This window comes from Enhydra lutris, unplaced genomic scaffold (genome assembly GCF_002288905.1).
Source record: "Enhydra lutris kenyoni isolate GAN:26980312 unplaced genomic scaffold, ASM228890v2 scaffoldscaffold22, whole genome shotgun sequence".
In the NCBI taxonomy this organism is placed as follows: Eukaryota; Metazoa; Chordata; class Mammalia; order Carnivora; family Mustelidae; genus Enhydra; species Enhydra lutris.
The window spans coordinates 41,091,230-41,114,334 of record NW_019154106.1 but is presented as its reverse complement, the minus strand read 5'-3'; the positions used below and the strand labels follow the sequence as shown (position 1 = coordinate 41,114,334).

The 23,105-nt window shown below is 42.2% G+C and overlaps 1 protein-coding gene and 1 long non-coding RNA gene across 6 annotated transcripts in view; one reads left to right on the top strand and one right to left on the bottom strand.

The window, feature by feature from the left end:
• Positions 1 to 8,982, bottom strand: part of LOC111150136 (UEV and lactate/malate dehyrogenase domains) — a 49,825-nt gene extending 40,843 nt beyond the window's left edge. For 3 of the 5 annotated variants that reach the window (XR_002640789.1, XR_002640790.1, XM_022507515.1), the window contains exons 1-2: positions 8,879 to 8,925; positions 2,395 to 2,479 (exon numbers count right to left, since the gene is read on the bottom strand). Coding sequence is in view for 3 of the 5 variants with exons in the window: in XM_022507515.1 (XP_022363223.1) it covers positions 2,395 to 2,479; positions 8,879 to 8,920 (127 nt within the window). In the remaining 2 variants the exon portion in view is untranslated. Of the gene's footprint in view, positions 1 to 2,394; positions 2,480 to 8,878 lie in introns of all 5 variants that reach the window. The other 2 variants (XM_022507513.1, XM_022507514.1) reach the window with 2 other exon arrangements.
• Positions 8,983 to 17,804: 8,822 nt separating this feature from the next.
• Positions 17,805 to 21,491, top strand: LOC111149852. Its single transcript, XR_002640782.1, has 4 exons — positions 17,805 to 18,318; positions 18,734 to 18,826; positions 20,602 to 20,639; positions 21,315 to 21,491. It is a non-coding gene; the product is annotated as an uncharacterized LOC111149852 (long non-coding RNA).
• The last annotated feature ends 1,614 nt before the right edge of the window (positions 21,492 to 23,105 follow it).

The following is a 23,105-nucleotide window of genomic DNA, read 5'->3' as shown; positions in this document are numbered from 1 at the left end:
GTTATTCAAGAAAACAGAATAACCTAGAAATGTGATAGAGAAGATGTAGGTGTAAATATATATAATCTAATAATCCAAAGTAGAAGTGATTATGACACATGACTATCACTGTATTCAAAAATGAAATGTACACTGACAATATTAATCCTATAGCTTGAGAGTTTAATGGCATGGCTAGCTTGCTCTAAATGGAGAAAATGAAACTAAGAATTAACTGGTATAATGACATTTTTAAGTCTCTATGATGAAGAAAGACCTTTAAAAGAACAAGCTAGGGGTGCCTGAGTGGCTCAGTCATTAAGCGTCTGCCTCCGGCTCAGGTCATGATCCCAGGGTCCTGGAATCGAGCCCCACAATGGGCTCTCTGCTCAGCGGGAAGCCTGCTTCTCCCTCTCACACTCACCCTGCTTGTGCTCCCTCTCTCTGGGAAATAAATAAATAAAATCTTAAAAAAAAAAAAGGATAAAAAAATAAAAGAACAAGCTGTATTTGAGCAGAGGGCAAGACAGACACATGTACAAAGCGGACTCCATCCCTAACTTCCTGTGTACTTTAGTGAGCTATTTAAACTCTTTGAGCCTCAGGTTCTTTATCTGAAAAACGAAGGTGGTAACACTTACCTCACAGCTTTGGTTGTAAAAAATATGAAAGATAATGTAGCTAAAACATTTGGCAACATATCAGGCATTCAATAAATCCCAGAATCTTGGGATAGAGTCTCACATCGGGCTCCCTGCTCATCGGGAGGGAGTTTCCTTCTCCCTCTACCCTCCCTGATGCTTGTGTGCACTCTCTCCCTCATGCTCTCTCTCAAATAAACAAATGAAATCTTTTTTTTTTTTTTTTTAAGATTTCATTTATTTATTTGACAAAGAGACAGAGATCACAAGTAGGCAGAGAGGCAGGCAGAGAGAGAGGGGGAAGCAGGCTCCCTGCCAAGCAGAGAGCCTGATGCGGGGCTCGATCCCAGGACCCTGAGATCATGACCTGAGCTGAAGGCAGCGGCTTAACCCACTGAGCCACCCAGGCGCCCCAACAAATGAAATCTTTAAAAAGAAATGTATCTCCATGTATGGCTTATGGTCAGAAATTCTGAAAGATGGTAATGTAAAATCTTTCTTAGGCAACTATAAGTGAACAAGATAACTAAAACTTTTGTTATTAATAATTCAGAATCAACCATATGGTAGGCAGAATAATGGCCTCCAAAGATGCCCAAAACCCTAAACCTTGGAACCTGTGAATATGTTAACTTATTTAGCAAAGAGACATTTTAGATGCAATTAAGTTAAGAACCCTGGGATGGGGAAATTATCCTATGCTATTGGAGTGAGCCTAATCTAATCACATTGGTTCTTAAAAACAAAGATATGGCTACAGAAGGATGGTCTGAGAGATGCAACATTGCTACCTTTGAAGATGGAGGAAAGAGATGAGGAGCGAAAGAATGTGGGTCACCATTAGAAATTTTAAAAGGCAAGGAGGGGCGCCTAGCTGGCTCAGTCAGTGGAGCATGCAACTCTTGATCTCAGGGTCATGAGTTTCAGCCCCACCTTGTATGTAGAGATTACTAAAAGAAATAAATAAACTTAAAAAAAATAAAAATAATAAAAAGGCAAGGAAACAGACTCTTTGCCAGAGCCTCCATAAAGGAACTAAGACTTTCCAACACTTCGATTTTAGTCCAAACATGTATTGCACTTCTAGGTTACAGAACTGTAAGACAGTAACCTTGAGTTTTGCTTTTTGTTGTTGTTGTTTTTTATTTTAAAGATTTTATTTGTTTGAGAGAGAGCAGCAGCAGAGGGAGGGGGAGAAACAGGCTCCCACTGAGCAGGGAGCCCAATGTAGGACTCGATCCCAGGACCGCAGGATCACAACCTGAGCTGAAGGCAGATGCTTAACAGACTGAGCCATCCATGTGCCCCTAAACTTCAGTTTTTTTAAGCTACTAAATTTGTGCTGATTGGTTGTCATTGTTCGCTTTTTATTTTATTTATTTATATTCAAGCATAATAACACAGTGTTCTATTAGTTTCAGATGTACAATATTATGATTCAACAATTCAATATATTTGTCAGTGCTTATCAAGTTAAGTGTACTCTTAATCGCCTTCCTCTCTTTCACCCATGCACCCCAGCACCACAACCCCACTGGCCACCAAAATTTGTTTTCTGTATTTAAGCCTGTAACATTTTTGCTAATTTGTTCCGGCAGCAACAGAAAACTAATACAATACATTGTATTAACTTAAATTTCCTCCTAAACCACAGGCTGCAAAGTATAGTTCAAAATCAAGGGATAGAAGAGAGAAATGAGAAATTATAACTTTGTAGCTCTCTGTGAATAATTAACAATTTAATGTAGCTAAAACTAGGGATTATGATTCTTACCATAAGTGTCCATAGAATATCTGAAATGTGGGAAAAACATATTTACATTCTTTAGTTCTTCCACAGTTAGATCTCTGAACTTGTACTGAAAAGAGAAAAATGAGAATGGAATAAGAATAAAGCTTTAAGCAGCAGAACAATTACAGTGAACTTTTAACAGAACACTATGTGCTAAACCCTGGGCTCTGAGTTTTAGGAATATGGATAGTATGTGATTTAATCCTCTTAATAAGGACCCCATGAAGGTTAATAGGGCTGATAACTGCTCTACTCTAAGGAGGATGAAAATGAAAGAGAATCAAAATGACTTGCTGAATTAGGTAGCAAATTAAGGGAGTGAAGTCAGAGCTCAAACGGCCTGGTCTTATTATTATTATTTTTTAGATTTACTTATTTTACAGAGAGAGAGAGAGAGAGAGGGCGCGCGCACGCGCACAAGTAGGCAGACAGGCAGGCAGAGAGAGAAGGGGAAGCAGGCTCCCTGCTGAGCAGGGAGCCCAACACAGGGCTCAATCTCAGGACCCTGAGATCATGACCTGAGCCGAAGGCAGAGGCTTAACCTCCTGAGCCACCCAGGCACCCCGGGCCTGGGCTTTTCATCACTGACTCAAACGGCCTCCCAATACACCCTGAAGGCTTAAGGAATAGGGCAGGAGCACCCACATCACCACGTTCTAGATGCAAGTCTCATTCTTGAATACCTCATTCACTTGAGACTCCTTAATCCCTCCCAACCCTCCTGGTACTGCATCCTGGCTTTGGAAGGAAGGACAGACAGCATTCAATGGTCCGCCGTCAAGGTGAGCGAACTGCCTCCTCACTCATCCAGATATACTCCCTGAAATACTACCTTGGCAAAATCATTTAACTTCTTTAAATCTTTTTCCTCATTTGCAAAGAGAAACAATACTTACCTCTAGACTTGCGCTGGGGATTACATGAAGGAAAAAAAAAAAAAAGTATGTTCAGAATTTTTTCTCAGGGTGCCTAGGTGACTCAGATGGTTAACCGTCTGCCTTTGGCTCTCAGGTCATGATCCCAGGGTCCGGGGATTGAGCCCCGAATGGGGTTCCCTGCTCACCGGGTATCTACTTCTCCCTCTTCCTCTGCCCCTCCCCCTGCTAATGCTCTCTTTCTAAATATCTTTAGGAAAAAAAAAAAAGAATCTTTTCTCAACCTGAAAACAAATTTGAGAAAACAATTGCATTTGCAATAGTATCAAAAAGAAAAAAACCACTTAGGAATAAATTTAACAAGATGTAAAACTCAGTGTAAAAACTATAAAACTTTCTTGTTGGAAGAAATTGAAGTATATCTAAGTAAAAGAAAGCCATCCCTTGTTAATAGATCAGAAAACTTACCATTGTTAAGATGGCAATATTCCCCAACAGATTCAATAAACAACAATCCTTATCAAAATCCCAAATGGCTTTCTTTTTAATTTGCAAAAATTTACAAACTGATCTTAAAATTCATATTGAAATGGAGGAGACCTAGAATAGCCAAAAACAATCTTGTAAAAGAACACAAAAGTTGGAGGATTCATACTATAACTAAAAGACAGGCTGGGGCGCCTGGTGCCTCATCTGGTTGAACGTCCCACTCTTGGTTTCAGTTCAGGTCCTCAGCTCGTGATCTCATGGGTAGTGGGGTCGAGCCCCACATCAGGCTCCATGCTCAGCGGGGAGTCAGCTTGAAGATTCTCTCCCTCTGCCACTCCCTCAACTCACCCTTTTTCTCTCTCAAATAAATAGATCTTAAAAAAAAAAAAAAAAAAAGGACAGGCCATAATAAAAAAGACAACAAGTATGGGAGAGGATGTGGAGAATCAGAACCCTAGTATATATAAACCACTGCTGGTAAGAAAATGGTACAGCTACTTTGAAAAAGTCTGGCAGTCAGGAATTCCACTCTGAGGTATATAACCAAAAAAAGTAGAAACATATGTCCATACAAAAAAAGTGTGCAGAATTGTTCAAAGCAGCATTATTCATAAAAGCCAACAACAACAACAACAAAAAAAAACAAGCTAAATGTCCATCAACAGATGAATGGATAAATAAAATGTGATAAATCCATAAAATGGAATATTCGGCCATAAAAAGAATAAAGAACTGATATATACTACCACATGAATGAACCTTGAAAACTGTTAGGCTAAGTGAAAGAAACCAGACACAAAAGGCTACAAATTATATGATTTGTATATGAAATATCCAGAATAGGCAAATCCATGAAGCAGAAAGGAGACTAGTAGGTGCCTAGGATTATGGGAGATTGGGAAGAAATGGGGAATAACTGCTAATAGATTCTGTTCCCTCTCTCTGAGCATCAAGCTTTTCATTTGCAAAGGAAATACAGCTCCCCTACTACCTAGCAACTTCACAGGTATGCCTCATGATTAACACATGTAAAAGTGGAATATTAAACAAAAACATATGTAATAGTAAGTACAGGCAAGAAATGAAGAACCCACATGAAGCATATCTAAGTTAGAGAAAGGCCTCGAAGAAGAGCTGTCTACAATCTACATTAGAGTCTAGAATGGTACAGAAAATTAGAGGGAACGGAGAAGATCATTTTAACATGGGAAAGAATTTGGCAGGAGAAAAAGTCTATGATTATTAATCACTTGAGAGCAGGAATCATGTCTTATTCATCTCTGTATCTCCCCACAGCACTCAGCACAGGGTATGCCTCTGATAAATGTAGGCTGATTGGATGGGAATTAGCAAAGAGGCAGATGTATATGAGAAGAGTGGATACAGAAAGAAATTATGATCGAAAGGACTGGGCATCAAAACTAAGAACTGATCAGATTAACTGCAGCAGAGTGAAATGAGGCCCAGATTCAGGGTCCCTGACTCAGTGTAAATAATGTGAATGAAATCATCCCACAAATGTACAAAAGCCTGCACTGTTGTCACCTAGAATATTTATTATGAATGAAAACTTTTGTTTTCTACCTAAAATTATAAGCTGTTTTTTCTAATCCCGTGAGAATGCGATTAATCACCTAGGGATATACATCAGAATGGATTTAATTGCGAAATTGCTATAAAAGTTGGTCGAAAGGGGGCAAAAGCAGTCTTCTTCAGGGCTTGAATACACAAATGTCACTACTAGTCAAATACATGATTTGCCTTTTTGATACCTAAAAAAAGACCTATTTCATTTTTCCTGAAAAAAATGTTCACATCATTTTCACTATATATGAAACAGAATATCTTCTTAGTGCAATATTAAGGCATATATTCCCTTACTGTTCCATACCACCTAAGAGAAGTGTACATAACATTCTCTAAGGAAATGTGCCTCAGGCTATACGATGTACTTAAAGGGAGCAGGCATGTCACTAAAGAGAAAACACGTGGCCTAGGAGATTCTAAAACTAAAGCGATTATAGTGTCACAAGAGTTAGTAACACTTGGGGCACCTGGGTGGCTCAGTCAGTTAAGCCTCCAACTCTTGATCTCAGCTCAGGTCTTGACCTGAGATTGTGAATTCCAGCCCCACACGGAGCCACACACCGAGCCCCACACCCGGCATGGAGCCTACTTTAAAAACAAAAAAAAATGTCAGTAAACAAGATGGGATCAGGAGGGAGACAAACAGTAAGAGATAAGAGACTCTTAATCTCACAAAACAAACTGAGGGTTCCTGGGGGGAGGGGATTAGGGAGTGGGTGGTGGGGTTATGGACACTGGGGAGGTATGTGCTATGGTGAGTGCTGTGAAGTGTGTAAACCTGGCGATTCACAGACCTGTACCCCTGGGGCTAATAATACATTATATGTTAATAAAAAATAAAAAATTAATTTAAAAAAGTCAATAACACTGAAAAATTGAGAAGTTACTAAAATTTTAACTTTATCTGCTATATTATATTTATTTAGTGGGGGCTTATATTTAGGAAGATGTATAAGAGTACTCTTATTATGACATCCTCAAATGTAGGACACACTGAGGAATACTTTGTGGCATCATTTCATTAAAAAATGTTAACTGGCACACATCTTACAGATCAAGTCCAATCTTACATTCTATGAGTGAGCAAAGGTAGGTTAAGCTACTTGTCCAAGATAACTAGTGATGTGGGAACCACAAAATTCTGAAATACCAATGAGGGAACCAGATTAATTTTTCTACACTTAATATTTGTTTCTTAAAATATTTATTTTTTTGATGAAGAGAGAAAGAGAGTGCACATGTGTACATGCAAGCGGGGGGGGGGCAGGTAGGGGCAGAGGGAGAGGGAGGGAGAGAGGGAGAACCCAAGCAGACTCCTCAATGAGCATGAAGGCTGAGTGTGGAGCCTGATACAGGTCTCCCCATATCCCACTCCCTGAGATCATGACCTGAGCTGAAATCAACAGTTGGATGCTTAACCGAGCCACCCAGGCACCCCTAAACTTAATATTTAATACAAACTAAAGAATATATACATACGTGTATACACACGTGCGTGCACGCACACACACACACAAACATACACACTAATTTGGAAGAATAAATACCCATGCACCAACATGCTCACATAAGATCCAGAATAGTAATGTCCAACAAAACTTTCTGCCATGATGGAAAAGATCTATACGTGAGGATCTAATATAGGAGCCACAGGACACATGTGGCTGTTGACAATTAAAATGTGGTTGGTGTGACTCAGAAACTCAATTTTTAATTTTATCTAATTCTGACAAATAGCCACTTGTGGCTACTGGATACTATAGTAAGACAGCACAGACCCCTCCAATACCATTATATCTGTCTGAGTGCTCCTCTTACCCATTCAACTGCCTCCCTTTAACTCAGATTTACATTTCTCTGCCTTCATCTGCTTTTATCATGCATATGTGTGTATCCCTAAACAACACGCTGTTGACTGTTTAGTTTTTGTTTAATCGTAATTTTGTTGGTTTTACCAAATTATAACTTTCCATGTAACTTCCAATTTTTTTCACTCAATATAATGTTTCTAAGATTCATTTGTATTTTTGCACATTGCAGTTAATTTTCACTGCCACACAGTAATGTTTTCTATTGTGTGAATATACAACAAATTATTCTTCCTTCTGTCAATGCACATTTGGGTTGTTTCTAATTTTTAATTATAGATAACTCTGCAAATGTCTGTTGCTTCATATACTATGAATTCTCTGTGGTATCTACCTAAATGCAGAAGGGATATAAATCACACATAATCAAATTAACAAGGCCAAAGTTTCTCCAAAATGGTTAAATAGTCATTTAACCACTAGCATCCTCCAAATCATTTCAAATTAGCTTAATTCATGCTAATCTAATTTAGGAAAAATTATAAATATTGCATCCTCCAAATCATTTCAAATTATCTTAATTCATGCTAATCTAATGAAGGAAAAATTATAAAGTTCTTATTCTATTCTCAACTTTAACATTTCTTCCCACTGAACAATAAAATAATATGTCATGCTCCCCTCATTTAAAAACTTGATACATTCTGTGAAGAGAAGACACAAAGGGCGTAGTCATAAGCATGATACTTTTCTTCCTACAAAATCTATACCCACCTGTCCCAGCAGATAAAATCATTTAAGTCAATTAAATAAACACTTTCAGTCATGAGGCTTCACAACCTCGCACAGATGTGCAAACTGCCCCAACTAAGGCAAATCCCTTCTCCCCAAATAGCATGCATGTATGATTTCTGCATAGAGAAGAAGAAAATTAAGAATCACTTAACTAGAAAGCTGGGGAAAGGAGGGTTGCCTCAGAGTATACACTGGTGGGAAATCAAAGAGCCTGGACCAATGGCCTGGACTAAACTGGAAACTGGTACTAGTCATGCCCCAGAAATGTAGGTTAGATTTCTGGGTCAGGCCTCTCACTCAACCTTCCTGTAACTACTCAAGTCTTTCATTCACTGCAGTTATGTAGCACCTCCGCAGTGGTCAGGCACAGTGCTAGGGAAGGGAATACAACAGCACCGTCTCTGCGGTGAGTACACCGCATGAATAAATAAATAATTGTAAGTAAGTAATTACTCCACAACGTGATAATCCAGACTTCCGAAAGCAAGCAGGGAGAAGGGCGCGATTCCGAAATCCTGCAGGTAGTGACCTCTGTGTTGAGTCTCAGAAAGAGGAGACTGCAAGTCCAGAAAAAAGGGGCAGGCCCTATCAGCAGAGAGAAAGGCGTGGCTAAAGGGACAGGCGAGTGCCGGGAGCAGTTTGAGAACCAGAGACGCTGGTGGCGTGAGAAAGTCTCCCACCGGGGGGAGGATGCGGGCCCTGAGGAATCGTAGGCGGAGCCACAGCCCCCACCCTGGGACTGAGGGCTCCGGAGAGAGAGACCACAGCCTTCCGGGGGACACTCCCCGCAGCCGGCTTCAGGCCAGCCCGCCTCCGCTCCAAACCCCAAGATGAGTCGGGGAAACGTCTCGACGAGGCAGCCCGGTCCCAACACCCCGAGGCCCCTGACCCGGCCCGGAGGGCTGCCCGCACCTTGCCCAGTAGCCGTCTGAGACCCTCGCAGTCGAACTCCATCTCCATCCACCTCCCGGAGCCAGGTTCCGTGACTCCAGCCCGCGGAACTACTTCCGTGCCCACCCTTGGACGGAGGCCGCCGAGGTCCAAGTCTCCCAAGCGGTCTAAGGCCACGCCCCTTCCCAGGCTGGAAAGTCCGCCCGCGTCCAACGCCCAGGCTAAGCGGCCGCTCCGCGGGGGAGTCGGACCAGCGCCCCAGCGCAGACCCTGAGCGCGGTCGGAAAGAAGTTAGCGCCCCAGGGTCACGACCCGGCTTGCTGGAAGGAAACTTGGGGACATCTGTAAGGAGAGGAATAGGAAGGACCCGAGGAGATGCGTTAAAGGAGGTAGAAGCAACTCGCGCTGTTTTGGAAGAGTTTCTAGAAGGGTGTGTTAAATTCAGCAGAGTATAGAGAAAGATCAAGATAAAAAATTATAGTTAGATTTAGGAACGAAGAGGTAACGGAACTTCAAAAGCAAATTTTCAGGAAGCTAGAAAGGGAAAATGGAGTCAGAAGGAGCATTGTCGAAAAACTGGGAGATGGTGAGGGTTGGTGCAGCATGCGGGGAGGAGTTGCCTTTTTTTTTTTTTTTTTTTTTTTTTTAAGGAGGGGCGCCATAACTGTTGGTGGCAGAGAGAGGAAAAAGCTAGGTAAGAAAAAGAGTTTGAGAACAAGAGAGAAGGTAGATTGGTGGATAAGGTCATCCACATAGAGAGGATGAGGGATGGAGTTTGCTGGCCTTGTCTGGTCTCCTTGACTTGTGATTTACTTACCTGCTTTATCCCTGATTTGAGCCGCTGGGCTTAAAAAGTGCAGAAGATGGATATTGTAACTGTCAGGAGGATGGGTAAGCAGGGCCGAGGTTGTACTTACACCGTGAGCCAGAGGCAGGAATGCTGTAACTCTTAGAAGAAAAGGCTGGAAAGGGTATTATTCATTCAACAAACTTTTGTTGAGCATTGACTATTTGCTAGATCTTTTTCTAGGCCTGAGGATACAGCAGTGAACAAAATGGGCAAAAAATATCGGTTGTCCTAAGGCTGTCATTCTTTTATTAGGAGGAGAGCAAAACAATGCATATAATAAGTAAATGAGACCATATGCTGGAAGATAATTAAGTGTTGTGGGGAATAAAGTTTTAAAAAGACAGGGTAAGGAGATCAGGGTAGGTCTCCTTGAAGGTGAGCAGGTAAGTGTTCTCTATTAGAGGGCATTCAAAGCAAAGTCCTACAACAGGTGTGAGCTCAAAACAGCAAGATGGCAGGTGTGGCTGGAGTAGAATGAAGTAAGAGGGGAGGAGACAGATGTAGGCTAAATCAGGGAAATAAAGGGGAAGCCACAAATGGCTTAGGGCAGTGATTCTTCCTGTGTGGCCCCAGACTCAACAGCCTTAGCATCACCTGGAACTTGTGAGAAATACAGATTCTAAGACCCCATCCCCAGACTTACAGAATCAGAAACTCTGGGGGAGGGGTGGTTCAAGTCATCATTTTTGACAAACATGGTGATTCTAATGCCTGTGGGGCCTTTGTAGACATTTGTGATTCTGGCTTGTCAATACCCTATAGCCAGAAGAGCATCAGGAACACACTCACACTTAAGCACTTGGGGTTGATTATTCTTTGCAGTGAGGGAGCAAATACTGTGGAGATCCATTGGGACTGCTCACTGCGGGAGTGTGAGAAAGACCTAGTATAGGACTGGGGCTTTGGGTGACTTGGGGGAGGGTTTAATGAAGTGAACCTTCACTCTGGATTGGGAGCTTTGAGAAAGCAGAGACAGTTCTGTGATTGGATATCTCAGTAAATATCCATACAACAGGCAAACTGGAGCAAGGAGAAAGCAGTAATTGGTAAAGAAGAAGCAGTCACTTACATGCATTAGCAGTGAGAAGAGGATGTTTGGTATTTCATGGGCTACACAGTGACCTGGGTTTGTCTCTGCTTAGACAAAATTATGAATTGGCCTTATTTGGTCTCATTTTATCATGGTCTGAGTGACCCTGTCTGATGTTTGCATCTGTGAGGTTGTTTTATCCAACAGGAGCATAACATAGCCTAGCCGCGAGTGCCGCGTCAACTTCTAACAACAAGGAGACCTTCCTGGCTGGGTTAGACCAGTTCCCAAATGTCAGGGGCTGCATTTTTCTTTTTTAGGCTTTTACTCTGAGAGAAAGAGGAAGCCGCTAGAGGGTTTTGAACTGAGAAGTGATGTGACTGAGTGTTAAAGGAATAGGTCTGACTACTGCCTTGTGAAGAGACTGCCCGTGGGGCTAGAGAGGAAGACAGGAGAGAAGGTAGGAGGGGAGAAGATTGAAAGATAAGAGGCCTCTGAGAGCGCCTCAGGCAGATCTACCAAACCTAGGAAACAATGGGACTTCCAGGGCCTCTAATATCTAACAGACCCTGTCAGAAATCCTTTAATCAAGGAAATTATGCCATGTTAGAAGTGAGGCCTGAGCAAGGGTCTTCAATCTTTGATGAAAGAACTGTTTATGGAAGACACCTTTCATCCAAACAGCTCATTCTCTTCTGGTTTAGTCACGAATGACTTACAGGCCCTGTGACACTTTATGCCTCTCTGTGTATGTATAGCCATCATTTCCTGTGTGGAAGGTTCTTTGCTAAGAATTTTACGTGCTTACCACAGTTAATCTTCTCAGAACCAATGACCTACATAAAATTATCTCAATTTTGCTGGTGAGGAAACTGAGGTTTAGGATTGTATTACCTATTTTCTCGTTTCTGAGATCCTGTTGAGTAAGAGATGTATTACTGACAAGGTTTTGGGAGAGAAAAGGGTACAAAATTAAATATAAATACTAATTTTACCACTTACACCTATTTGAAAAGAACTAAAATGTGAAAAAGTATGCACCTTAAAATAGAGGATTTATGATATAATTGGCTCCATTTTATGGATAGGGAAACCAAGACTCAGGAAGGTTAAATTATTGCAGAAAGTGATGTCAGAGACCATGTTCCTTCTCTGTGCATTTTGCTGCCTTTCTGTGTGTGAATTGTGATGAAAATTTGTGATTAATAATCTCTAGGAAGCTAGAGTTCTGTGCCTATTGGTATTTATTCATAAGAGGAAGATTGTGGAGTACAAACACTGGCTGACTTTGGTATGACCCTGGCCCCGCACGTCCAGAAATTGGCACTATTACAGCCTGTAATGTAGCCAGGCTGAAATATTCACTTTTCCCCCAAACATGTTGTGTCTTCTATGCTTTAACCTTTAATGCCCTGCCTGGGTGTTTTTTTTTTTTTTTTAATTGTACTGGACTACTTCATCTCTTCCCCTCTTTCTGTCCCCAAGGACTGTAAGGTCCTGACAGGTGTCAGATCTCATTTGTCTCTGTATTCCCAGTACCTCACATACTTGAGTTTATGCATGTCTTCATTCTTCTGATAGTTGCTAAGTTTGCTGAATGAATGTAAGTGTAGGGTGACCAAAGCCATAAGGAGAAGATGGTATAGTGTACTAGTTCTCAGCCTTATTAGCGTTTCAGACTTCAAAAAAAAAATCTGTTGGAAGATACAGACCTGTCCCAGAAAAATGTACATGCCAACGTATGCAGTCCATTTTGTCTCCAGTTCTGGGAATGTTCAGAGATCCACTGAAGCCCATCCTTGCACCCTGGTTTAAAAAACTCAAACGTAGTCAGTGGGAGCATAATTTGCTACAATCTTTGGGCAAAGTAATCTGACATACCTTTGACACTATAAGAAAAATTTTGGAAATTTGTCTTACTAGAATTAAGGTACCCAAGACACAGGTACAAAGTTGTTAATTATATTAAAAGGGAAAAAAAATCCCCAAACTAAGAAATGGGAACCGTGTATATTTTGCATCTTTGTTTGTAGCTTGAGAAAAGTCACAAGAATGGCTTGTTTAAAATTAGATTTTTTTTCTTGGTGTTCTGCTTCTGATCTCTGTTTACACTCTTTGCTTTCATAGTTATTGGTCCAATCAGACATTGTTCAGGGATGAAATCCTGATATTCCAAATATCAGACCCATGTATCCTTATCTTTTACTTCTCTTTCCCCTCAATTTTTTCATTGTGGTAAACCACACATAACGTACAATTTACCATCTTAACCATTTTTAAGTATACAGTTCACTGGTATTAGATATATTCGTAATGTTGCCCAGCCATCTCTACCACCCATCTCAATAATGATTTTCCTCTTCTAAAACTGAAACCCTATATCTATTAAATAATATTTTCCTACTCTTCCCTCTTCCCAGCCCCTGGCAACTCAGAATTCTATTTTCTGTCTCTATGATTTTGACATCTTTAAGTACCTTACCAATGGAATAGAATAGATAGCCCAGAAATAAATCCTTGCATACATGGTCAAATGGTTTTTGACAAGAGTGCCAAGACCATTCAATGGGGAAAGCCAGTCTTTTCAACAGATGGTGCTGGGAAGACTGGATATCCATATGCAAGGATGAATTAGACTCTTACCTAACACCATATATAAAAATTAAAATAGATCAGAGACCTCAATGTAAGAACTAAAACAATATAACTTTTAGAAGGAAACATAGGAAAAAACGTCATGACATCGGACTTGGCAGTGATTTCTTGGATATGACACCAAGGCATAGGCAATGAAAAAAAAAAAGTAAATGAGACCGCATGAAAATTTTAAAAACATGTGCATCAGAACCCAGTATCCTTCACTTAGATGTATGGAGCCTGTGTTACTGTTCATTGACCAACAGTGTATGCTGCATCCCAGGCAGTCCTACCACAGGCATCCTTTGTCCTTGGAAAGATATCCTTTGTCCTTACGAAATGAAATTACAATCTTTCTTTTCTTCTCTTAAGTTCCTTTTTTGGAAGGATTTTATAAAGCCTCTCCATTGTTATGCTGTATCGGAACTGGCATACTCTGTCATCTTGCTGCTTTCCTGGTTAACAAGTAAAAACTTGGCACTACTCAGAAGAAATTGTCTAAGAAATGTTGTGTAACAATTGCAACATTATGTATGGTGGAAAAAGTGGGAGAAAACCTAAATGCACATTGTGCTGTTTATGAACTCACTGTCCTTCAGCTCCGAATCCACCATTCACTGCTTGCTCTGCTGTAATGAACCTGAACCTTGTAAAACCCTTTTTCCTTGCTCGTGGGGATGATAAGTTTTATCAATGGAGTGCCTTGGGGAGCTACTAAAGGAGGAAGAAACTTCTCTTCCTGGTTCCAGGATGCCTTTGTTTCTCTGTGTTCTGCTGTGTGGCTGGCACGTGGGGGCTATCCAGTGGTCCTTACCCATGTTGACTTCCCGTGGCCTCTCTATGGACTGTTTTCCATTGAGTTTCAATGGCATCCCTACCACTGAACAGCTTGTCTTGAGTTCTACCACCAGCACCCCGTAGAGAACCGCTTGAGTTCTACCACCAGTATCCTGGTATATTCTGTTGGCAGATTCTCAGCAATGATCAATGAGCCTCCCAGAAGAGGCTTCCTGTCAGATTTCACCAGCATCTAGTGATTCTCTCATTGTGAGGTCTGGCCTGCAGCTGATTGAATTTCTCTATCATCCAGTCGGGGATGGCCACCACTTTTTCACCAAGTTTTGGATCTCAGCTCTGAGGGGCAGGGGGCACTCTTTTTTTTTTTTTTTTAATTTATTTGACATACAGAGATCACAAGTAGAGAGGCAGGCAGAGAGAGAGAGGAGGAAGCAGCCTCCCTGCTAAGCAGAGAGCCTGATGCGGGGCTCGATCCCAGGACCCTGAGATCATGACCTGAGCCGAAGGCAGAGGCTTTAACCCACTGAGCCACCCAGGTGCCCCGGCGGGGGGGCACTCTTACAAGTATGTTTCTCCCTTGGGTGCATTGCCTCAGCCTTAGGGGTGGTGGCTGCTCCCTATATATGCTATGTCTGTATAGGTAGAGCTTTCTACCTTTTCCTTAGTTAATCTCTTGTTCCTAGTTAATAATTCTCTTTATTAAACTTTCTCTGTTGAAATTACTGTGTGGTTTCCATCTCTTGACTGATAGATTCATCGTTAGGAGAAAGAGGAAATAAATGTGGACTATTATTCAGAAATTAAAAAAAGAATAAATTGGATTCCTGCATCTACCTAGAAGGATCAACTGCTACAGAGTTGCCTTCTCTCCATAAACAAAGAGAAGATTGCACGAAATATATGAAATAATTATTTTCAGATCTTGCACAAGAAGCAGCAAGCACAGGCCTGTGAACTTTGAGAGACAGTAAATAGAGGAGATGAGCCTTGCAATTGCCCCAGCCTAGTGCGTGGAAGTGATTTTCAGACTGCCGCACAGTGGGGTTCCCCAAACCAAGATTACTCTTGCTAGGTTGTAAAGAAAGAGCAGAGTACAAAGGAGGCCAGAGTGGCAGGAAACTGCAGGATGGGGTCCTGGCAAAGAAGATTCTACAGAGAGAGAACTCTGGAGATCTCAGTAGGGGTCCTTGTGAGTGTTTGGCTGAGTTCGGCCAGGATAAGAGTCACCCACAAACAGCAGGCCAAACACTTCCTGGAGCTCCCAAAAGGGCTAGGAGTTGTGGAAAATTCCACAGATTTGAAAGGCTGAACACAATAGGCATCAGAGAGAGTGCCCAGTGGACATGAGAAGGGTCATAGCTCAGTAATGGGGATAATTATCATCAGAGTAAAAGCTGCTCTTTGCTCACTTAACAAATATTAAAACAAGCCTCGAAAGAATCAAACTGATCCAAACATCCTTGAAAAAAAACGAAACAAACAAACAAACAAAAAAACCCACACTACTGAAAGGAATATAACCAAGTCCAGTAGACAGCCTTGTAAAATTCACCATGTGAACATTGAACCAAAACTTACCAGGCATTCAAAGAAGTAGGGAAATATCACCCATAACAAAAAGAAAAAAATCAACCATCAAACATCTCCAGAAATGACAGAGATGGTAGATTTGCAGATGGAGTCCTTAAAATGTTTACCATCAATCCTACAAAAATGCTCAAGGATACAAAGGGAAGCATGAACCTGACGTGGAAAAAAAAAAAATGAAAGAATTTTTTAAAAGACAAATTGAGCTTGAAGAGATGAGAAATAAAACATCAAATGAAAAATGCACTGTATGGGATTCACAGAAGATTAGACACTGTAGGGGAAAGACGAGTGTACTTGGAAAAAGAAAACAATGGAAACTATCCAAAATGAAACAAAGAGAATCAAAAGACTCAGGAATGAAGAGAACCACCAGCAAGCTTTGGGACACATTCACATTGGTTACTGGCCTCGCACGTAAACGGAGGTCACAGAGGGGAACTGGGAGGCAGAAAAATATTTGAAGAAATATTAGCCAAGTATTTTCCCAATTTGAGGAAGACCATAAACCCCAGTTCGAAGATGCTTACTGAACCCCAAATAGAAGAAACATGCAGAAAGTTACATAGTCACAGCAAAGTAAAATTGCTGAGAATAGTGATAAAAGGTTTTTTTAACAGGCACTTACCATATGATTCAGATACCCCTGCTGGGATTTACCCTAGAGAAACTAAAACTTATGTTCACACAAGAAACTGTACCCACAGATTTATAATAATCCAAACTCTGCTCATAATAACCCAAATTGGAAACAACCCAAATGTTCTCTGAAAGGTAAATTGATAAACTGTGCTGTCGATGCAGTAGACCATGTGTTCATCCAAAAAACAGGACAAGCTATTAGACAACGTGGATGAACCTTGAAAGCTTTATGTTAAGCGAAAGAAGCCAGTGAATGAGCCTGTCACTCTCTTTATGTGAAGTTCTGGAAAATGCAAAAGCAGATAAATGGTTTCCAGGGGACAAGGAGTCCAAGGGAGGAGACTTACTGCAACGGGGCACAGGGAACTTGTTGAGATAATTGAGATTTCTTCTCTCCTGATGGTGGTGGTAGTTACAAGATTGACACATTTTTCAAAACTCATCAACTGCACGCTAAAAGGGAGTGGATTTTATCATATGTGATTTATACCTCAATAAAACTTCTTATTAAAAAAAGGAATGTGTTTAAATTTTTTTAACCATTGACCCAGGAGGATGTCCGTGAGGTATTGTTGTTAACAGAAGAAAAGCAAGGTTCTTAGTAGCATAAGTAATCTGATCACCTTTGGTAAAGCAACGCTGGAAAGAAATCCTCTATATCCCTCCATATGTGTACTGATGTTTGCAAGTTCATGGAGGATCCTTTGGCAGAAGGGTACAAACCAGGCTTGGGTACATCATGAGGGTGGGAATTGAGAGGGAAAAGAGGGGAGATTGTTAGATTTTTCTTATATGTCTGCAGGTGGTTTCATGTTTTACCATGAGCACCTATTATTTTCATCATTCAAAAATGTAAAGCAAATAAAGGGCATATCAAAATAAGACAGGGATGTGTGTCTGTAGAAAGAATTCTGGTGGAGAGAGGGGTCCATTGTGACAGTGCACGGAGGTCAAAGGGATGAAGATGAGGTCATTAGACTTGACAAAAAGGAGGTCTTTGGTAACCTCTGAGAGCATCTAAGTAGTGGTGTGGGACCAGAAGTTGGAATGTGATATACAGAAAAAAGGTAGAGATTGGGAAGAAAAGCTTTGAGTGTGGACCACTTGTTTAAGAAGTTTGTGGTCATAAAAGGAAATTAGGAAACAGGTTAGGAAGGGAGCCACAGCATGAGTTGGAGGTTTCTGCGAGGAAAGGACTTACTTATGGCTTCTTGAAGGCCAAGTGAGGAGAACCAGCAGAGAGTTACTGACCAAAGATATTGAAGAATGGTATAAAATGATGGTGACAGAGCCCTTGGGATGATGAGAGAGTTGCAGGGACAGAAATAAGAGATGTCTCACTTTCCCTAGAATTCAGTTTATTCCATTCACACCCTTCCCAATCACTGTCTGCCCTGTCTTAGTCTAGGGAGCCCAGCTTCCTAACAGGTAGCTGGGCCCTGAGTCCTGGCCCTGGTCTGGAGCACCAGCCTTGTGACCTGGTGCAAGTCACTTAGGCTCTCTACGCTTCAGTCTTCTTAGTAAATGGGCTTGATAATAGCACCTACTTCATATTGTTGCTATGAGAGAATGCATATAAAAAGCTTAGTTTGCCATGCAGCTACTGGTCTGGGGGCAGTCTCTCTGACCTGTTGTGAGCCTGGGCCATGTGACCAATGATGTCACAAAGCACTACTAGACTCCTAACTTCTCCAGTAGGGCCGTGTGGATCCTTTGGAGCCAAGGACTGGAACTGACATGCAAGTTCTCTACCAACTGAGGGTTTCATGAGCACACTCCTTTGCCAAAACCTTGGTGAATAGTCTTTAACTGCGCAGTTGTGTCTTAGACATTGTTTTACTTGTTATCATGATTGTACTTGGCTGGATGCTTTTTGTTGGACTTGCATGTTACATGGGCACATTTCCGGAGTTCATGGTAAGTAATGACCCTGCCCGTGAACCCCTGGTAGTGGGCAGTCCTGGCTCTGGCTCCCCCTCCCAGCTGGGATTTCTGACCAAAGGGGAAGGATAGTTGAGGTCTCACCACTAATTAGAAGTCAGGATGCAATGGAACAGAGTTAGTTTCCCAGGCTACTTTTCATCCCCTTGGGATATCTTTAAGTTCCACCTGCCTCTTGGGTACATAATAGCACTTATCTCAAAGCATTGTGGAATTTATAAGGGGTCTGCTGGAGACAGGGTTTGAGGCCAAGCAGATCAGCGGTCACTGGTAGGAAAGGGAATGTGAGCATTGGGGGGACCTCCCAACGGCCCTTGCGTCATACAGAGGCAGTTACCTACTAGGCCAACAAGTAGAACCACTTCTGCCTTTACATTTCTTTCTGACTCAGCCTCCAACTCTGAAGTGGAAAGAGAAGTGGTCTGTTCAGGAGGACAAGACACGACTGAGGAGCCAGACCTTGGATGAAGACCAGCAGCTCTGAGTGAGTGGTCAGGTCTGCTGGACTCAACTTCTCCCTTTCCAGAGAATGCCGCAACGCTCTGAAATCTCAGTGGAGAGTTTATGTCCCCCTGGAAACATATCAGCTGGCAAAGGGGAGGTGGTTTGAGGTATGCGGTAGGGAAAGAAGACAGCAAGCCCTGCTTTGGGCAGCAGGCCAAGGTTCCAAGATTGGTTCAGCACATCTCCTAAGTATTCTTTTCAAAGACTGTTCCTGTCTATTAATATCTTTTCTCACAAACTGTAAGAAGTTGGATGAGTATTTTCAGTGCCTCTTTTTGGCAGCTCCCAAGACTTGAGTTATGGTGAATGAGTTCAACCCCTAACATTGCTCCTCACTAGCTGTATGACCTTGGGAAGGTTGAATTCTCTCTAACCCTCACTTTCTTCACCTGCCCAATGGCAATAGCTCAGTATCTTACTACTTTTGTGAGGATTGCATTTGGGAAATCATGTCAAGCATTTGATGCAAAGTATTTACTAAGTGCTAACTTAACAGATGAGCAAAATAATGAACTGGTCAGCAAAGATTGACTTGAGACAACATCCTCAAGCTATTTACCCAAGGCCACAGACCAACTTGCTTGTGAAGCTGGGATGCAAGCATAGGACTTAATATCCTCTTGGACTCATTCCACTGGACCAGCCCGCCTCTAGGAAACGTGAATACAGTATCCTTTTAGCAAGCACCTCTTGGGGTTCTCACATCCCACTTCCTTTCATTCAGACCTGTTCTTTCAAAGATGTTCCCACTGTTAAAGAAACTTAAAGTCTTAGTAATAAACCGTTACAGGAGCAGGTTTTCTGGGAAGCTACTCTAGACGACAGGGCATCAAGTCCCAACCCCAGGGGTACTAGGAACAGGGCATGAGGGTTCTTATTTTCTTCCTCCACCTGCCTCAGAATGTCTATGTGAATATTGACCCAACTCAGTTCAGACCTCAGGGGATGGGGATGTGGATGGGCGCACTGGGCACCAGCTTAGCTGAGCTGCCTGATCCTGACCAAACCCCCGAAACTGTTCTGCTCCTCAGCTTTCTCCTGCTGTGAATTGAGCATAACAGCCCATCTTCCTTCCCTTCTCTTTCCAGCGAGACTGAGAGGGGGCATACCCTGCATAATGAGGGTTTACCTCTGGTGTTTCACAAAATGCAAGATTTTTCTCTTTCAAGTAGCCTAGCAATAGTATATAAAGTAAATTGCTCACAGCATGCCTAGACAATCCTCCCAATTAATCCAGGGTATTTTGTCTTGTTTTGTTTTGTTTTGTTTGCATAGCAATGCTTTTTTGCATCTGATTGCATAAAACCAGTAGTTAATACTTTGACGGGAGAGGAGTTAATAAAGATGTGATGCCAGTTAGATCCTAACCATGTAGGGTCACCAGTGAACAACGCCCTTTATTAAGGGTTCTTTGGCCCCAACATGCCAGGCACCCTGGCCAACTGTCCCATAGCTGCTTAGTCTGACTGGTCCCCCCTCAAGGTCACAGGAGCTGATGTCACAATTGGGTGTCTGAGCTCTGGCCCCCAAAATGGGTATGACAAGCCACTGCAATTCAGACTAGACCACAAAACTCTCCAGCCAGGAGCTATCATGCTGGGCTATCCACCATCTGGTCTTGAATGAAGACAGCCCAGTTCCCAGGACTCAAGGAACTGAACACCTTTCAGAACCACTCATTTTCCCCAGCACACACCGCCAGCTGAGCAAGAAATTCCACGATGATTGTTGCCTTATGGTTGGTTCTCATTGCAGGAACCATGTGGAAGGGATATAAGTATCCCCCAGGAGGGGTAAGTGTGCTTTCAACTTTGTTCTCTATTTCTACTTTGAAATGTATTCCCCCAGATCAAGGAGCTAAGCATCAAGATCCAACTCTAGTAACTTTAGAAACAAAGAGTCTTCTTTTTTTTTTTTTTTATGTCTTTTCTTTATTAAGAAAGTCCTTGTAGCTTATGTACTTCTATTATCGTTCACTGAAAGTTCCCTCTCTTTCATGTCTTTTATACATATTTTCTTAAGAATCTTTAGTCTTAGATTCGTCAGTTTCAAAGAACCTGGAGGTATAGAGGTAAAGACATCTCAGGCCCAGAGTCACGGCTGTCCGACATAGGTCACCTCGTCTTGTGCTCAGGGGGCCATTTTGTGCGCTCTGGCTTCAGTAGCATTTCTTAAATCAGCTCCCACCAGCAACCCAGACCTCCCTCTTTCTCCTCGAGTAAACGGTGGTCGATAAAGTGGTTCTGGTGCTAGAGATCTTCTCTCTTCCTGGTAGACCTTGGATATTTGTCCCTTTTTGGCCTCCTCCTCTGTGACTATGTCCCTCTGGCAACTGGGATCAAAGGCATTAAGACACAGAACTGGACAAAACTACTTGTGCCTGTCCTCGGCAAGGAGGGCAACTGCCTCATGCCCACACTCCAGCAGACACTAGGTAAGGCTTACCTGACATACTTTTCTCCCCCCAGACCCCGGTGGAAATAAGCAAAGATGATCCTGGCGAAGTAATGCAGCTGTGAAGCTCACCTGGCCGGCTATACAGCTCCTGTTGTTGGTTTTGCATAAAGTAATTGCACATTATTTTGTCACATTTTATGTAAAAAGTTACCGTACTTTTTAAGATGAAGACTTGGTATTCTGTTAGCTCGAAACAGGGGGATGCAGGCTGGGGAGGTAGTTAGATGAAATCTGATTGGGTCCCTTGTGTTTTAAGACTGGCAGTAAGACTAAGATACCTCGTTCAATTTGCCCCCTCTTCTGTATCCTTAAGGATAGAAATTCTCCAAAGCTCCTTAGACCCAGTTCCCAAGTATAGGCTTTCTCCTGCGTCCAGGTTCAGGGTTGAAAAAAACATTACAGAAAAGGCTGTTGGGGTAACGTCAAGCCTATCCTTTGGGGATACGTCTCTGTGGCCTTTTCACAGCTATTATCAAGAACTTAAGGCTTACACTGTATGGGGAAAGGACTGCATTTTAATATCGGGTGCTAAATTATACATTTTTACCCTCACAATAACCTGGGTTGGCCCCTGGCCTCATTTAACAAAATGGCAAAAATGAAGTTGAGAGGTTCAAGGATCTTACCAGCCTCACAGCTCTGGATTGCAGAGTCAAGATTAAGATCCAGACCCTCTTCTTGGTTTTTATGTGTCAAGGAAAAGACCCAAACAAGAGCCCGGAATATCCAAGATCTTGGCTGTCTCTTGGCTCAAATGCCTCCCTCACCTGAATAGCCAGGAAGGTGCCTGATGATTCTTTGAGCAGTGATTGCCGCTAATAGAAACACATAGGAACAAAACAGAAACGCATAGAACAAAAGCCAACTAACTGCTCAGTCCTCGGTAGGATGCAGTTTGAGTTTGAGACCAAGGATGGAAACCTAAGTATAAGACCCATGTTATTATTCTGGGCGCTTGAGCCCTAATTCTTTGTAAGCCCTCTAGAGGTGGTTCGGGATTTTCTGACCTTGAGGGGAGTTGGGGGGGTGGGGCGGGGGAAGAACCTGAGAGCAAGTACTTTTTTTTTTTTTTTTAAGATTTTATTTATTTGACAGAGAGAGAGTGATCACAAGTAGGCAGAGAGGCAGGCAGAGAGAGAGGAGGAAGCAGGATCCCAGGACCCTGAGATCATGACCTGAGCTGAAGGCAGAGGCTTAACCCACTGAGCCACCCAGGCGCCCCACAAGTACTTTTGAAGCAAACTGTATGGAACTTTCCCATCCTGTGGCTACATGGGGTGACTGATCGTTTCATTGTTCAAAAGGGCAATGTTACCACCAAAGTTTTGGTTTTTGCAGGTTATGCAGGTAACATTTTGTTGATGACTATTTGGTTCATGTTTGCTAAACTCTCTTTAAGTGGCCCTGGGCACTGAATGGATTGCCCTTATGTTTTATGTTAAGAAAATAGAACTCAAAAGCCATAAGCAACACTGTGTAATCCTGACGCTAGGATAGTATACCTCTTATGTGGCCAAGACTCTGCATCTCATCCAGTTAAGTGCCTGCATTCTCTGGCTGCACAGCTGTGCCCATTTGCCTCCTACATATCGCAAAGGACTCATCTCAAGTTATTTCAGGCTCTTTCTATTAGAAGGGATCAGAACCTGTTCATTTTCTTGACAAGAACTATATACCCAGTTCTTCTTCCCTCCAGTTTTCTGAGTATACCTCCAAACAATTCTCCTAACCTGGGTATCTGGTAGTGGACCAGCTCTTAAGCTGGTGGGGGTGGGGAATGGTGTCAGCTGTGAGCGGACACG